Here is an 18,008-nt window from a genome sequence, read left to right as displayed (position 1 = left end):
TTACTATTTGAGTGCAAAAGTCATTGTGTGTACATATATCCCCCTTAGTTCAGTGGACTTTGACTATTTTACCATAGTCCTCTTTGTTTCAAGAGTAGATCATTGTGTTTCAGATTCTGTAAAAATGTTGTTTTGAAAGAAGAGTAAAGGCCTCAACATGTCAATAAAGTTGTGTTTATTACATTAAAATACCTGTGGAAATATAGATACTGTATATAGCCCACACTGTTTGCATCGTGTGCTCACTGTGAATAATGTGTTCAAAAGAGTGTGTCAATAAAGAGAATAGAGTAAAACTGTATTTAAATTGAAAGTTAATCCATGATGTTGTTCAGTGTGTGAGAATGACTGTTTCACTGCCCTGACCGGTGTAGAGCTACTCCTGATATGAACCAGGAAGGGATTTAGAGGCGGAGCAACATGAGCAGCACAAACCTCACAAGAAACGAAACTATCAGAGAGAAGGCAGCTGTGTCTGGAGAGAGGGAGCAAATCTACTACTTTTCTACATCTGTAAAGTCAAACTAAAGTCTCTGGTGAGTTAAATGATACATTTGGATTGTGAAATAAGAAAGTCATGTGTATGTTGTCAATTCTAAAAGCTGTAGTGATAGATTAGATTTACTCACATGGACAAACTTGGATCCCTTTGGCATAGACATGAGAGTGTTAGAACTGATAAATCCACTTCCAAGTGAGATGTGACCATTTTTATTTTAAAGCCACACCGCGTAGAATTTTACCCAATAAATAAGATTGAAATACATCCATTTATTTTATGACAGATATGAAGAATACCTCATAAATGTACAAACAAACATGAGCCTTTGCTGTGAGCGGCTCACCTATCCAAAGACATGACTGTAACTTTACCTGGAGTGGGTACGTCTCCAGCTCGTCTCCATGGAGATATGACTAAAACCAGCAGAATTTGAGATTCAAACAGGTTGGGTCCTCATCCAAATCCATTATTTGATTACCCGCTGCAGTAAAAGCATTTTCTGTGTTGAGATGGTCATTAGGAGCATGTTTGTATTGATGGCAACAGTATAGCCCAAAATGCTACGCAGTGTACCTTTAAGATACTAGTCTGGTATAATTGTGTAAATGTTGCCTTTTTAAATATGTGTTACATAATTCAAGATGAGCCACATACCATACAGTGTGTCTTTGTGATCCTTGCAATTGTATTACGTAGGTTCTGTAGTGTGAAATATGAGTGGGTCAAGTTGGGGTCAGGGAGAAAAGATTTGAATAAATTTGACTTGAACTAGAAAGAAAACACTTAAGTATCAGAAGAAACTTGGACTTTTGAACACTGACAAGTTGTATCCACTCACTTATACTGCCAGACGCTAGAACAATTTTGCTTGGATGACCAAAGCTGTTGTCAGCTGACGTGACAAAAATGGCAGTGAGCGACTTGAGGTTTTTAGGAAGGTTAAACTTGAGGCTAAACCAAGTTCTCTCTCTCCTATTATAGCGATGGCCGCTGCCGCTGTGAGCTGTACACTCTCTGAAGAGCAGCTCCTGTGCTCCATCTGTCTGGAGGTTTTCTCTGCTCCAGTCACTACACCGTGTGGACACAGCTTCTGCAGCGCCTGCATCAACCTGCACTGGGACAGCAGTGACAGCATCACCTGCCCACTCTGCAAACAGGACCTAAGCTCAACACCGCACTTAAAAGTCAACACTGTTCTGGCTGAGATGGTCTCTCAGTTCAAAGTCACACCTGAAGATGAAGATTTAGACACTGAGAAGGAGATCTCTGAGCTCCAGTCGTCGGCTCCAGTAGTGGACTGTGAAGTGTCTGCTCCAGTAGAGGTGGACTGTGACCTCTGCCCTGAGCCCAAACTTCGAGCCCTGAAGTCCTGCCTGGTGTGTCTGTTCTCCTACTGTCAGAGCCACCTCCAGCCCCACCTCACCAACCCCCGTCTGAGGAGGCACCAGCTGATCGAGGCGCTGCCCAACCTGGAGAAGCACATCTGTCCTCAACACGACTGGCCACTTCAGCTCTTCTGCAGAGACCACTCACACTTCCTGTGTCTGGAGTGCAGTTATTTAAAGGATCAAAGTCATAATACTGTCCACGTAAAGAAGGAGTGTGAGGCTCAGCAGGCTGTAGTGAAAGAGCAGATTAAACAAAGGCTTCTGAAAATCGAGGAGATCCGAGGCTCAGTGGAGCTCAGTCAGAAAAACGCAGACTCAGAAATACAAGACGGCATCAGAGTCTTCAACACTTTGATGGAGTGTGTTCAACAAAGTCTGGACTCTTTCAAACGGAGCATTGAAGAGAAGCACAGGAAGAGCGAGGAGGAGGGAGCACAGCTGATAGAAAAGATCCAGACAGAGATCTCTGCGCTGGAGCAGAGAGAAGCTGAGATGGAGCGGCTGTGGAGCTCTGGAGACCACCTGCAGTTTATACAAACCTTCACTTCAACCAAACCTGCTCCAGCGCTCAAAGACTGGACAGAGGAGACTGTCAGGGCCCCATCGTATGAGGGCAGAGTGGCCAAGGCTGTGTCGGAGCTGGAGAGGAATCTTTATCCTCAGATGGAGCAGATCTACAAGGCTGGACTTAAAAAAGTAAAAGAGTTTGCAGTGGAAGTGACTCTAGATCCAGACACAGCACAGGCAAACTTAGTCCTGTCTAAAGATCTCAAGCAGGTTCATTACAGTGACCATGAAAAGAACCTGCCAGAAAACACTAAGAGGTTTTCTTCTTTCTTATGTGTGTTGGGAAAACAAAAGTTCTCATCAGGAAAGTTTTATTTTGAGGTTCAGGTCAAAGGAAAGACTGGATGGGTGTTAGGTTTGGCCAAAGAGTCAGTGGACAGGAAAGAGGAAAACACTCAAACTCCTCAGAATGGACAACACTGGTTAATTTATTTGAGCGGTGTTGTGTATAAAACAAGAGAAGAGCCCACGGTTACCTTCCCCATGATGTCTACTCCAGAGAAGGTGGGAGTGTTTGTAGATTACAACGAGGGTCTGATCTCTTTCTATGACGTCGGCAAAACAAATCTGATCTACTCTTTTACTGACTGTTGTTTCACAGAGAACATTCTGCCGCTGTTAAATCCATGTGGCAATGACGATGGCACAAACTCTGCTCCTCTTGTACTTACACCTGTTGTCAAGTAATTCTAGTTACTTCTAGAACAGGATCTGTAGTTTTAGATTCACATGAATCTCTTTAGTCCTGCTCTTACAAATCTTTGACAAAGTGAAAGGTCCTGGTTCAGAGATTCTTTTGTCTCAGTCTCATCTCGTGCCAGTTCTCATTATGGCCTGAATTCAACCAATGTTTACATATAATTACAATTGGTTATGTCTCTTAAAATTGATAATTGAGTTTGTTTGGGAAGAATCTTTTCTTTGGATCCAAAAGGTTTACAAACCCATTTATTAGTAGTTCAAGAGCAATTGCATATAATATTATAGAAGTTTGTTTTGTATTTTTTATGTGGTATGTGAAACCTAACCATAACCACCGTGTATTTTGTTCCTTTTGTTGTGCAGGCAACACATTTGGACTTCTATGGTGTTGGAAATGAAAACCCCATATGTAAATTAAATTCATGTATTGAGACAAACAGGTGTATTTTTGATCTCCTTCATGCTCAACGATTTACTGCCCTCCCCCGTGTTATGGACTGCGCTGTAACTTAAAACATACGGAAACTCTGAGCTCCCATTGTGATTGAAACATTTTTGACTGCGCTTTCTCGTTCGAACGTAATACCAAGTAGTTCCCACGTATTGCCAACTTGTTCCAACGTAGATGACAACTCGTTCAAACATATCGCCAATGTCGTTTTAACAAGTTGCCAAAAGCCCAGCGCACACCAGAGCGCAGCGGCACATCATCTGACACGTGTCAGATAGCAAAAGGACATTGTTTCAACATTGAAATAGTGTTATGCCCTGTGATTGAATAGATGTTGAAAAATGACGTTGAACTGCGATTGAAAGCGCTCGATATGATAGATGTTGAAAACAACGTTGATTTTTGATCTTTTCTGACATGGAATCAATGTCATGCAAATAACATCGATTAGGAGTTGAATAGATGTCGAAATTCAAACGTTTTTTAAACATGGATTCAACATTGATTAAACTATTGAAATATACCTATATTCAACCCTTTTTAAATTATATTTTGATTATTGGAGCTACTTACCGCGCTACTACCTGAATCAGCCCATAAACAGCATTCACCGCAGTCATGTTGAGTCATTTCCACAGGCAAAACCAGTCCAATCTATGAATTTGAGGCATACAATCTACTCCCTCCTGTTTGTGTACATTATGCATCCACATAGTACTCAAAATCACCACTTTATTGAAGGTTACCACGGTATAACATTACGAAACTTTACAGCGCATGTTAGTTTGGTGCCATGACAGCGCCTCCTGTCGTCCAAGACAGATATTACAGCGTAGGTTTACAGCATTTGCAATTTACTAGACAAAGCCCAAAACTTTTTCAGCCTTTGCTTCCATAAATAAATATAGTTTGACCCACAACCAGAAGATGAAGAATGTACGGTAAATTAAATCAAACAAACAAAAAGCATTTGGAGCAGGAGAGCATGAGACATGGAGGACGGGCAGGAGATCGAGTTTGTGACCAAATAACACCAGATAAAATGATACACTCATTACTTAATATTCATTTTTCGAAAAGGTGATCTATTGGGGTAAGTTAAAGTATAAAACAGTCGTCTCCACAGCACTGAGTAAAGAATGTTTGATTTTTGTGCATTGTTGACAAGATAACCATCATAATGAAGGCTATATCCAGGTAATTGTAGTGTGGCTGTAAACATGTAACAGTTGTTGCAATCAATATTCAGTCATAAATTTGAATGGAAAAGAATAACTTTATTCCTTTTGCAGCAAAACATGTTAATCTATAAAACATTTTTTATAGTATTAATTATAACCATCCAAAAATATAAAATCCAAGTGTTCAGACACAAGTGCAAATTACAGTTGATAAAATGGCAAAATATGGACTATAGGAACAGTGGGCAAAAGTAAGTTTGTGTTTAGTTCCACTGGGAAACAGCATCAGATGAAAATGGGAGAAGGTCGAGCAGATGCAGATGTTGATTACCTTTTGACAAGTTATTTGGTTCCTGGGAGCTTTTCTCAGCAGCTGCACCTATAAAAAAAAAAAAGGTAGTATTTAGTAATCATGGTTGATGGGGAAACCATGATAAAATAATTGGAGCAACTAAACCATTAGGAATCATTTTATTTATGTATTTTTCCGTGTTACTCTGAACCAGGTCAGCCCCACGAAAGTAATGATTCACCCATTAAACCGTCGGAAAAGTTATAGTCTTGACTAAAGGCAAATGTATTATTTGTGTAGAACAGTTCATTCACAAGTCAAAGAGCTTCACAATCCTACAGTTAGCCTACATAAAATGACCAACTGAATCCAAACGAAACCAACGGCAACATTGTGGGGGCAGATCAAACAGATTTATTGGCTTACTATTGGTATTATTAAAGGTAAATTAATTATGGGATTGTAAATTAATCATTAATCATGTCTTGTTATGTTTCTGGGATGCGAGGAACATGTAAGCTTTCTTTAGTGGCAAACAGTTATAGGCTAGTAACGTTAGCTTGGCATACACATCAGTTTATGATAAACAAATGACAAATAAATAGCCTATAGCAAACAGTGGCCATTTAGTTTACTTTAAACAACCAAAATGACAATTAAAGTTTAAAAATGTCTGAGCACTTACCAGTTTTGTCTTTCTCCGTCTCTTCTGTGTCGTGCCGAGATGCGAAAATGTGAGAAGAAGCCAGGAGAGCGCTCGGGAAATTAGTTGAAATTTCCCGGGCTTTTCACCCCATACGTTGAAACAACATTGATTCATAGTTAATATTTCAATAACCGAAAATAAAATAAATAAAATAAATAATAAATAAAATGAATTCTCAATATTGATTCAACGTTACACTTTCAATGGTTGAATTTACATTAGTAAAATAGCATTGTTTCAACGTTATGCTTTCAATGGTTGAATATATATCTGTAAAATAGTATTGATTCAACGTTATACTTTCAAGGGTTGAATGTATACCTGTAAAACACTGTTGATTCAACATTATCTTTTAAATTATCTATTTATTACCCGTAATAAAGCATTGAATCAACATAATTTTTTCAACCTCAACCAAAAGTCAACCATCTGACCCTAAATCAATGTTAAAACAATGTCCTTTTGCTATCTGGGACGCGTCCATTTCGACACAGGCGGCGCGTCAGGGCACTTCAGTTCAGAGGCTTTTCCTCAAACCATGTAGTGCTTTAAACGCGTAATTCATACATTTATGCCCATTTTATTAATAAAATAAGACACGTATGTCCGTGTTGCGAGAGAGAGAGAGAGAAAACGTGGCTCTCTTTTGCAGGTTAATAGTGGGCTGGCGAGTTTAACATGCTCCACCAGAGCCCTGATGATGGTTCTGTCTCCGCTGCTTCCATCATCCCCTTAAACAAAGTGTACGGCGGTCTGCCTGTTTGTTACAGCCGAGACCCGTCTGTGCCTCTGCAGCAGGTCAAAAACGTAGGCCTATGTGTTTACCCCGCGGCACCGCGTCTGGATCACACGAGGCGGCTCTTTTGCCGCACCGTCAGGCGTCTGCGTTGGGCTTAAAAAGTCGTTCACACGACTTAGGCAACTCGTTAAAACGACATTGGCAACTCCTTAGAAATGACAGTTACTAAACGTAACTATAGTTCTGTGAGTATGGGCGTAGCCCTCTACGGGCTTCGCTATTGGTTATAACCCGAGGCATCGCCTCGCGCCTGAGAGATTAAAACATCTACTCGCTCCAATCATACCAAGGTGATGGCACACCCACCTGGGGTATATAAACCCCCTCTGCCCACCGCTCATCTCCTTTGAAACTCAGCCATAGGAGACAGGATGGGCCTGCTGGGCGTGCAGGTAGAGGGCTACGCCCATACTCACAGAACTATAGTTACGTTTAGTAACTGTCATTTCTGTTTCGTATGGGCTTCGCCCTCTACGGGCTTTGCTATTGGTTAAAAACCTGCGCGAAGGTCGTAGGGATGAATGTACTCCCAGCAGGCACAAATGGCCCATGATTGGAGCGCACCCAGGACAACGTCATGAAGTCAGTGTCACTAACTAGACGCACCCATGGGCAATAAGAGCAAGGGCCTCGAGCTGCTCCTCCAGAGCACCAAGGCACCTAAAGCCCTATACACTGCGTTCCAAATTATTATGCAAATTGGATTTTTGTGTCAAAAAGGTTAAAAAAAAAAAACAATAATAATGAAACTCATGGATGGTATCGTGTCTTGGGGCTCTATGAATCACTGACATTAATCTCAGAGACCTGGGATGATTAGTTTTCAGGTTAAGCCCAGTTAAGGGAAAAAGTACTGAAAAAGGGTGTTCCACTTTATTAAGCAGATCATCATTTTCAAGCAATATGGGAAAGAAAAAGGGTCTCTCTGCTGATGAAAAGCATGAAATAGTTGAATGCCTTGGTCTAGGTATGAAATCCTTCGATATTTCATGAAAGATTAAGTGTAATCATTGTACTGATAAGAGATTTGTGGATGATTCAGAGCACACTCCGGTTTGTACAGATAAAGGCACAATATGGACGGTTTCTGCGAGACCAACACATCAGATTAGGAGAACAGATGCCACAAAGCAGCAGACAGGTATTTGAAGCTGCTGGTGCCTCTGGAGTCCCCCAAACATCAAGGTGTAGGACCCTCCAGAGGCTGCAGTTGTGCTTAAACCTTCTGTCCGGGCCTCCCCTAAACTGTTAATTGAATGCTGATGAACAGAAACGGCTGCAGTGGCTCAAAAATACATGAGGACTCATTTTCAAACAGTCTTGTTCACTGATGAGCGCCGTGTAGCCCTGGATGGTCAACTCAATGGAATAGTGAATGGTTGGTGAATGACCACAATGTCCCAACAAGGCTGTGACGTCAGTAAAGAGGTAGCTGAGTCATGTTTTGGGCCAGAATCATGGTGAGAGAGCTGGTCGGCCCCATTAGGCCCTTTTAGGCTCCCTGAAGGTGTGAAAATGACCTTTGAAAAATATGTGGAGTTTCTGACTGACCACTGTCTTCAATGCTACAAAAAGAAGAGCCGTGCTTTCCCGAACAAAATCCTCTTCATACATGACAACGCACCATGTCCTGCTGTAAAGAATACCTCTGCATCACTGGCTGCTATGGGCATAAAAGGAGAGAAACTCATGATGTGGACCCCCTCCTCCCCTGACCTCAACCCTATTGAGAACCTTTGGAGCCTCAACAAAAAAAAACTTCTATGAGGGTGGGAGGCAGTTTCATCCAAACGGCAGCTCTGGGAGACTATTCTAACATCCTGCAAAGAAATCCAAGCAGAAACTGTCCAAAAACTTACAATTTTAAGGGATTTAAGAATTTTGAAGCTGCTATCACACAAGGGCTCCAATGTTAAAATATAACTTGACCTGTTAATATTTTTTTGATTGAAATAGCTTTTGATTTCAGTAAATATGACCTCCTAATGCTACAAATACAACAAATGACCATTTTCAGTTAATTACAAGCTTTAAAATGTATTGAAAGTTGCATAATAACTTGGAACAGTGGATTTTGAGGTTTTTACTATATTTATTTTAGAAAAAAATACTGTTATCACTAGGAAATTTTTTCCACCACATTTAAATGATCCTCTACCAGGTAAAGACTTAAAAATGATGCTGACTCTCATTTGAGTTGACAATTTAGAAAATCTTAGAAAAATGTCATTTGCATAATAATTTGGAACGCAGTGTATATAGAAGGAAGCATAACGGCCGCCTCTCCCAAGAGCACACACGTACTCACAACCGACAAGAAGAAGGTGAAGGTGCGCAGGCCGCCTCTCCCAAGAAGGCCCGCACCTCTATGCCCAACAGGCAGCCTCTCCCAAGAGCACCTGCACTGGGCAGCGAAATACAAACTAAACACGGCCGCCGCTCAAAACCGAATGAGCGAGCGACCTAGAAGCGCCGTCCATTAAGTACGAGCTGGCGAAGGTTGACGAGGATGACCAAGAAGCCGCCAGGCAAACATCCTCTACCGACACCCCTCTGAACAACGCCGTAGAGGCAGCCATCCCTCGTGTAGAGTGGACCCTGACGCCCCTAGGAACAGGATGGCCTCGAGCCATGTATGCCATACGAATGGCATGACAGACCCAATGAGCCAACCGTTGGGTGGAAAGTGGGGCACCCTTGCACTTGGCTCCAAAACCCACAAATAGCTGGTCCGATCGCCTGAACGTCGCTGAGCGGTCCAAATAGCAACGCAGGGCCCGAATCGGGCACAGCAGGTGTCGCCTCTCATCCTCCACAGACGTATGTCGGGGGGGGAGAAGGGTCTAATCCTGATAACCCTAGACCTGAAGGAAGAAGTGACGATCTTGGGCTGAAAAGCCGGATTAGGCCACATCTCCAGCAGGCCCCCATCCTCACTGAAGGACATGCAGGAAGGATGCACCGACAACGCAGTCAGGTCCCCCGCCCTCTTGGCAGAGACCAGAGCCAAGAGAAGCGCCGTCTTAAAGGATAGACAACTAAGGTCTGACCCGTCCAGGGGCTCAAAAGGAGGGCTAGACAAACCCTCCAAAACCACCTGAAGGTCCCATGAGGGCGAAGTACACCGCACGGGCAGTCTCAGCCTCCGTGCACCGCGCAAAAAACGCTTAACCAGGGGATGGCTCCTTGCCGTGAGGTGGCCAAACCCCACGTGGCCGGTTGTAATGGCTGCCGCAAACACCCCCAGAGTGGCGACAGCCCGCCCTCTATCCAAGAGGAACTGTAAGAATTCCAATACTGGCCGTATTGGGCAAGAAGTGGGATCAAGTGCCCTTTCTGAACACCATTCCTCGAAGAGCCGCCAGCGAGTGCTGTATGCTCGTGTTGTGGACGGCGCACGCGCACCCTGAATGGTGGCCACCATTCAGGGGAAGGCCTAAACACAACAACTTCCCCCTCTCAGCTTCCAAACCAAGAGCCTGTGTCCCAACACTGGGCGGGAGTGCAGAGCCCCCTCCGCCTGAATTAACGTGTCCACTCTGTCCGGTAGAGGCCAGGGGCCGTCCACCACCATCCCCATCAGGTCCGGGTACCACCTGGCGCTCGGACTGTCTGGGGCCACAATCAGAATGACCAACCCCTCCGTCCTCACCCTGTGCAGCAGAGGAGGCATGAAGCGAACCGGCGGAAACGCATACAAGAGGCCCGTGGGCCACGGCCGATGGGCCAAGGCGTCCACCCCGAGTGGAGGGGCGTCTGCCCACCTGAGCGAGAACCAAAGTGGGCACTGTGCGTTCTCTGCACTGGCGAAAAGGTCGGCCACTTGTTCTCCGAACCGGCGCCGGACCTTCGTTGCGACCTCTGGGGCTAGGCTCCACTCATCGCGCAGTGGGCCTCCCCTGGACATGACGTCCGCGCCCACATTGAGCAGGCCGGGAATGTGATGGGCTCTCAGTGAGGACAGGTGCGAGCCCGCCCACAAGAGAACCTCCGCCGCTTTCCTGTGCAGGGTGGGAGACCTGGTCCCCCCCTGCCTGTTCAGGTAGGCCACTACAGTGGTGTTGTCCGACCGCACCATGATATGGTGGCCCGCCAGTTGACTGGAGAAATGCAGGAGCACCCTTGGCACAGCCTCCATCTCCAAGAGATTGATATGCCCCAAAGGTGACTCCCACGTTCCTCCGGTGGAGCACCGTCCAAGCACTCCGCCCCAACCGGTCAGAGACGCGTCCGTGAACACCTCTGTGTAATGAGGAACGCACCCCAGCCGAACCCCCTGGAGGAGACGATCTGGAGCCAGCCAGTATTCCACATCGTTCCGCGCGGACGGAGGGACTACCACAACTTTCCTCCTGTCCCGCACTGGGTGCAGCCTGAGGCGACCAAACCACCGCTGAAGGCCCCTCATGTGGAGTAGACCCAACTGAACCACAGGGTGAGCGGCAGCCATCATGCCTAGTAGGGAGCGAATGGACTGGGACGGTATCCGTAGCCCGTCCAAGACCGCCCTCCCCAGCGTCCACAGCGCCTCCATCCTCCCGGCCGAGAGGGAGGCGCGCATGCTCCTGGAGTCCAGCTGTAGGCCTAGATATGTCACACGCTGGATGGGGTACAGCACATTCTTCTCCAGGTTGATCACAAAGCCCAGTCGAGAGATGTGTTCCAACAGGGCCATTGTGTGAGTCTGCGCCTCCTGCCGAGAGGAGGCCAGGATGAGCCAGTCGTCGATGTATGTTAGAACTCGACGAACCCTGACGACGAAGCGGCTCTGCTATAGCCCCGCGCCGCAGCAGCGAGGCTATTTCTTCTTCGATGACCGCGGCCTCCGCCTGACCCTGGAGCCTCGTCCTGAGGATCCTGTTGAAAGGCGGCGGTCTTCGAGCGGACACCTCCACCCCGGCCTGTGGGGGAGGACGCGGGGGGCCCCGCTGAAAAGGGCCGCGGGGGTCCCAAACCCGGGTCCCCGGACAACGGCGCTGCTGCGGACAAGGACAGCGTGCAGCCTAAAGAAGACCTAAGCCTCTTAGACTGACCCGTCTCATCTCCCTGCACAGCCCGGGAGCCGTCCCGCCTATTGCCAATAGGGGGTTTAGAGGCAGCCTCAGACTGCGAAGCGCTATACTCTTTGACCGAGGCCGCACCGCCGCCCCGCGGATGGGTCACAGGTACCGGCCGCCGTGACGCATCCTCCGTACGGTCTGGTAGGAGAATACGTTTCCGTGGCGCGCTGCGAAACGCAGCAAAAGGTGTAGAAGACGTACAAGCAGTAGACGCTCTCAGCGCGTCTCCGCTGTGAATAAGAGGCGAAGCATGCTCCTTTTACAATGTAACGGGCCGAAGCATGGCCTTTATTGAAAGAAAACCGCCCCTGCTTCTCCCCCTTGGGGACAGCGCCCGGACGTCCACGCGCTGGTCCAGGTCCACGGTCCCTCCGCTGGTCCCGCCTTGGAGAGCGCGCATGAGTCGTCTGGGATGAGCCCGGAGTGTTGCGTCTCCGCGGAGGGGATGGAGGCTGAAAGCGGCGCTCGCGCCGTTGAGACCTCCGCCGTTGTTCAGCGCGCTGGCGGTCCCACTGGGGACGGAGATGAGGCCCCAGCTGCTGGGAAGTCTTGGAAGCCGCATCGAGACGCTCGACCATCGCCTGGATGTCAGGTCCAAACAGCGAGGACGTGGAAACCGGGAGATCCAGTAGCTGACGCTTATCCTGCTCCTTCAACGAGGAAAGCCCCAGCCACAAATGACGAGATCCCACCTGAGCCGATGTCATTGACCGGCCACCCTCAATGGCGAAAGCCTGGGACATGCGGAGGAAGGCCGCCACCGTAGTCTGTACCTCCTCAAGCTCCTCCAGGGCCAGCTCAGTGCGCCCGTGGACGAGCGTATCTAGCGAGCCTGCCAGAAAAGCCATGTTGCTAGCTAACGCCACTACCTGAGCGGCGTTAGCATAGCAGCGGTCCAAAACAGCCATCGTTAGCTTGTCCTTGTCAGAGGGAAGCAACGATTTACCGCCCAGCCAAGGGGATGAGGACGGAAGGAGGGACATCCTGACCCCGTCCTCAATCGGCGGGACCCCGGACCACCACATCCAATCCTGCACCGTGGAATACGGCCCGTACCCCGGCGCAGGATGTTTCGCCGCGAGCGGATGAACCCATTCGCGCGGAGCAAAGTGCATGATAGGCGGCATAGCAGGGCACATCACGACAGGGCGAGGTTTTCGGCGGGAACGACTAGCCAAGCCTTCCGTGAAATCCTCTAACGGAGCAGCAGACTGAGACGGGGGCAGAGGAATCTCCATACGGTCCGCGGCAGACGCAAACAGCGCAGGGAGATAATCCAAAGGATAACGATCCCCCTGAACCTCTGACGGCGTCTCGGAGAAGATGGAGTTAGCGTCTTCCTCATAACAACGGCGATCATCTTCCTCATCGTACTCACTCCAATCCTTCCTCCTGGGACCTGTTGGAGGCATCAGATCCTGATCCGACGGCACAGCGTCCTGAGCTGGCCGTCCCGGTGAATCTGGACTCATGAAGCCGCGGCAGCTTTCGCGCTCTTCCCTGGAGAGCGCCAAGCACGCCCGGCAGTCAGTATCCTCCGCTGTATGGCGCCAACCGAGGCAGCGGAAGCACAGCTCGTGCTGGTCTTCAGGGAGGAGGATGGAGGGACACTTGCCGCATCTGCGGAGCTCGACACCGGCAGGTGAAGACATCTTCGAGCGGAGAAGCGGCAAGAAGATCCTGAAAGTAAGTAGAAGTATCGTTCTGAGAAGAACGTGCTCGTAGAAGTGAGTTCTGATAAGAACTAGCTCTCTCAAACGCTGAGTTAAAAAAGGAGATGAGCGGTGGGCAGAGGGGGTTTATATACCCCAGGTGGGTGTGCCATCACCTTGGTATGATTGGAGCGAGTAGATGTTTTAATCTCTCAGGCGCGAGGCGATGCCTCGGGTTATAACCAATAGCGAAGCCCGTAGAGGTCGAAGCCCATACGAAACAGAACGACATTGGCAACACGTTCGAACGAGAAAGCGCAGTCAAAAATGTTTCACTCACACTGGCAGCAATGAGTTTCCGTATAAACACACGTCCATGTATGTTGTTAAATTGTAGTTTTGCCTTGGAACCACTTGACTGAACTGCTCGGAACTTGTTGAGATGAGGAATATTTAGCCAATGTAAGAAGGAATAATTGAGTGACTATTTGAGTGTAAAAGTCATTGTGTATTATATCCCCCTGCATGGTGTCTTTGTTCAGTGGACTTTGAAAAAGTGTGTAGTATTTTCTATTGTCATCTTTGTTAGAGTAAAGGCTTTAACATGTCAATAAAGTTGTGTTTATTACATTAAAATACCTGTGGAAATATAGATCGACATCCCACACTTTTTGCATCGTGTGCTCACTGTGAATAATGTGTTCACAAGAGTGTGTCAATAAAGAGAATAGAGTAAAACTGTATTTAAACTGAAAGTTAATCCATGATGTTGTTCAGTGTGTGAGAATGACTGTTTCACTGCCCTGACCGGTGTAGAGCTACTCCTGATATGAACCAGGAAGGGATTTAGAGGCGGAGCAACATGAGCAGCACAAACCTCACAAGAAACGAAACTATCAGAGAGAAGGCAGCTGTGTCTGGAGAGAGGGAGCAAATCTACTACTATTCTACATCTGTAAAGTCAAACAAAAGTCTCAGGTGGGTTAAATGATACATTTGGATTGTGAAATAAGAAAGTCATGTGTATGTTGTCAATTCTAAAAGCTGTAATGATAGAATAGATTTACTCACATGGACAAACTTGGATCCCTTTGGCATAGACATGAGAGTGTTACAACTGATAAATCCACTTCCAAGTGAGATGTGACCATTTTTATTTTAAGATACTAGTCTGGTATAATTGTGTAAATGTTGCTTTTTTAAATATGTGTTACATAATTCAGGATGAGCCACATACCATACAGTGTGTCTTTGTGATCCTTGCAATTGTATTACGTAGGTTCCTCCTGTAGTGTGAAATATGAGTAGGTCAAGTTGAAGAGTCAGGGAGAAAAAAATGTAATAAATTTGACTTGAACTAGAAAGAAACACTTAAGTATTGGAAGAAACTTGGACTTTTGAACACTGACAAGTTGTATCCACTCACTTATACTGCCAGACGCTAGAACAATTTTGCTTGGATGACCAAAACTGTTGTCAGCTGACGTGACAAAAATGGCAGTGAGCGACTTGAGGTTTTCAGTGATTGAGCATTGAGACTGAATCTAGTTTTCTCTCCTGTTTTAGCGATGGCCGCTGTGAGCTGTACACTCTCTGAAGAGCAGCTCCTGTGCTCCATCTGTCTGGAGGTGTTCTCTGCTCCAGTCACTACACCGTGTGGACACAGCTTCTGCAGCGCCTGCATCAACCTGCACTGGGACAGCAGTGACCGCATCACCTGCCCACTCTGCAAACAGGACCTAAGCTCAACACCACACTTGAAAGTCAACACTGTTCTGGCTGAGATGGTCTCTCAGCTCAAAGTCACACCTGAAGATGAAGATTTAGACACTGAGAAGGAGATCTCTGAGCCTCAGCCGTCTGCCCCAGTAGTGGACTGTGAAGTGTCTGTAGAGGTGGACTGTGACCTCTGCCCTGAGCCCAGGCTCCGAGCCCTGAAGTCCTGCCTGGTGTGTCTGTTCTCCTACTGTCAGAGCCACCTCCAGCCCCACCTCACCAACCCCCGTCTGAGGAGGCACCAGCTGATCGAGGCGCTGCCCAACCTGGAGAAGCACATCTGCCCTGAACACAACTGGCCCCTTCAGCTCTTCTGCAGAGACCACTCACACTTCCTGTGTCTGGAGTGCAGTTATGTAGAGGATCAGAGTCATAATACTGTCTCCATAAAGAAGGAGTGTGAGGCTCAGCAGGCTGAAGTGAAAGAGCAGATTAAACAAAGGCTTCTGAAAATCGAGGAGATCCGAGGCTCAGTGGAGCTCAGTCAGAAAAACGCAGACTCAGAAATACAAGACGGCATCAGAGTCTTCAACACTTTGATGGAGTGTGTTCAACAAAGTCTGGACTCTTTCAAACAGAGCATTGAAGAGAAGCACAGGAAGAGCGAGGAGGAGGCAGCACAGCTGATAGAGAAGATCCAGACAGAGATCTCTGCGCTGGAGCAGAGAGAAGCTGAGATGGAGCGGCTGTGGAGCTCTGGAGACCACCTGCAGTTTGTACAAACCTTCACTTCAACCAAACCTGCTCCAGCGCTCAAAGACTGGACAGAGGAGACTGTCATGGCCCCATCGTATGAGGGCAGAGTGGCCAAGGCTGTGTCGGAGCTGGAGAGGAATCTTTATCCTCAGATGGAGCATATCTACAAGGCTGGACTTAAAAAAGTAAAAGAGTTTGCAGTGGAAGTGACTCTAGATCCAGACACAGCACATCCACACTTAGTCCTGTCCAAAGATGTCAAACAGGTTCATGACAGTGACCATGAAAAGAACCTGCCAGAAAACACTAAGAGGTTTTCTTCTTTCTTATGTGTGATGGGAAAACAAAAGTTCTCATCAGGAAGGTTTTATTTTGAGGTTCAGGTTAAAGGAAAGACTGGTTGGGAATTAGGAGTGGCTGAAGAGTCAGTGGACAGGAAAGAGGAAAACACTCAAACTCCTCAGAATGGACACTGGTTAATTTATATGGGAAATGATGTGTATAAAGCAAAAGAAGAGCCCCCAGTTATTCTCCCCATGAGGTCTACTCCAGAGAAGGTGGGAGTGTTTGTGGATTATGACGAGGGTCTGATCTCTTTCTACAATGTTGGCAAAAAAGTTCTTATGTACTCTTTTACTGACTGTTGTTTCACAGAGAACATTTTGCTGCTGTTAAATCCATGTGACAATGATGATGGCACAAACTCTGTTCCTCTTGTACTTACACCTGTTGTCAAGTAATTCTAGTTACTTCTAGGACCGGATCTGTAGTTTTAGATTCACATGAAGCTCTTTAGTCCTGCTCTTACAAATCTTTGACAAAGTGAAAGGTCCTGGTTCAGAGATTCTTTTGTCCACGTCTCATCTGGTGCCTGTTCTCATATTTGGGCCTGAATTCAACCAATGTTTACATATCATTAGAATTGGTTATGTCTCTTTAAATTGATAATTGAGTTTTTTTGGGGAGAATCTTTTCTTTCGATCCAAAAGGTTTACAGACCCATTTATTAGTAGTTCAAGAGCAATTGCATATAATATTATAGAAGTTTGTTTTGTATTTTTTATGTGGTATGTAAAACCTAACCATAACCACTGTGTATTTTGTTCCATTAGTTGGGCAGGCAGCACATTTGGACTTCTATGGTGTTACATTTTTGTTTATAAATGTGAACAATTCCTATTTTGTGTGTGTATGATAAAGCATGCAGAATGATAATAGATTATTGCCAATGGGTTCTTTAAAAAGTGGAACAATTGTGGGCTCATGGTGCAATATCAAGATTATTTCATACATTACAAATCAAGTAAGAGTTAAAGACTTGCCTCATAGATAAACGAAAGAAGAACCAAAAAAATGCTTAAAAAAACAAAACTCTGCCTTAATGTAAAATGTTTGATCCTGTAATCTTTCTTACCTATGTGTTTTTCTTTGCTTTTTAACAAAGAAAGAAATAAAGCTTCATGAAGAAAACCTTCAGTTCTTTGTGACTGTTATCAGAGTGTAATGGTATTAGTGTTTAATGTCAGTGCTGTCTGTAACGTTAGGACCTGATAATGAGGAGACATGTTCAAGTGTGAGGTTTTTAGGATTGTTTCTGAATGGATCAATTTCACCAGGAAAGAAAGTAATAGGTGTTTACTTATAGAAACTTTCCTTCATATATTTATTATGGGCTTGTGCTTGTCTAACGTCAAAGGCAGTTTGCCCAAAATCCGAGTTGAGTATCCAACATAGTGATTCAAGGAAGAGTTAAAAAAAAGCACTTGGTAAAAACTCTTATTCCTGTTAATGCAAAAGGACAGATAAAGCATTAAAGAAAGTGAAAAGTTTATTTCCAAACAAAACACAATAGAAATTATGCAGGATAATCAGACAGCACTGAGAGATTTTCTTAATGGCTCTGTGTTCTCCGAAAGCAAAAGATCTCATCTGGAACGGTTTATTTTGAGGTTCAGGTCAAAGGTAAGACTGAATGGACTTAGGAATGGCCAAAGAGTCAGTGAACAGACAAGAGAGAAACACTCAAACTCTTCAGAATGGACACTGGTTACTTCATATGAGCGGTGATGAGTATGAAACAAAAGAAGAACCATCAGCTGTTCTCCCCATGAGTTCTTCTCCATGAAGGTGGGAGTGTTTGTGGATTATGACGAGGGTCTGATCTCTTTCTATGAAGTTGGTTCTCTCTGACTGTTCATTCTGCAACTGCTCGATCCATGTGGCAATAAAAGTAGTC

General features: G+C 45.9%; 2 protein-coding genes across 2 annotated transcripts; both read left to right on the top strand.

Moving 5' to 3' along the window:
* Positions 1-457: 457 nt before the first annotated feature.
* Positions 458-16,512, top strand: LOC306964853 (E3 ubiquitin-protein ligase TRIM21-like; the record flags this gene model as incomplete). Its single annotated transcript, XM_079559022.1, has 2 exons — positions 458-536; positions 14,867-16,512. The coding sequence occupies exon 2, from the start codon at positions 14,869-14,871 to the stop codon at positions 16,510-16,512; it is 1,644 nt and encodes a 547-aa protein (XP_079415148.1). The 5' UTR covers positions 458-536; positions 14,867-14,868.
* Positions 1,486-3,144, top strand: LOC306964854 (E3 ubiquitin-protein ligase TRIM21-like; the record flags this gene model as incomplete). The annotated part of the gene is made up of 1 exon (XM_079559023.1): positions 1,486-3,144. One exon carries the CDS (start codon positions 1,486-1,488, stop codon positions 3,142-3,144), a length of 1,659 nt encoding a protein of 552 aa, XP_079415149.1.
* Positions 16,513-18,008: the final 1,496 nt, after the last annotated feature.

Source organism: Gobius niger, assembly GCF_951799975.1.
Source record: "Gobius niger genome assembly, chromosome: 6".
Lineage (NCBI taxonomy): Eukaryota > Metazoa > Chordata > Actinopteri > Gobiiformes > Gobiidae > Gobius > Gobius niger.
The sequence above is the reverse complement of the archived record's forward strand: the minus strand, read 5'-3'. Positions and strand labels throughout refer to the sequence as shown.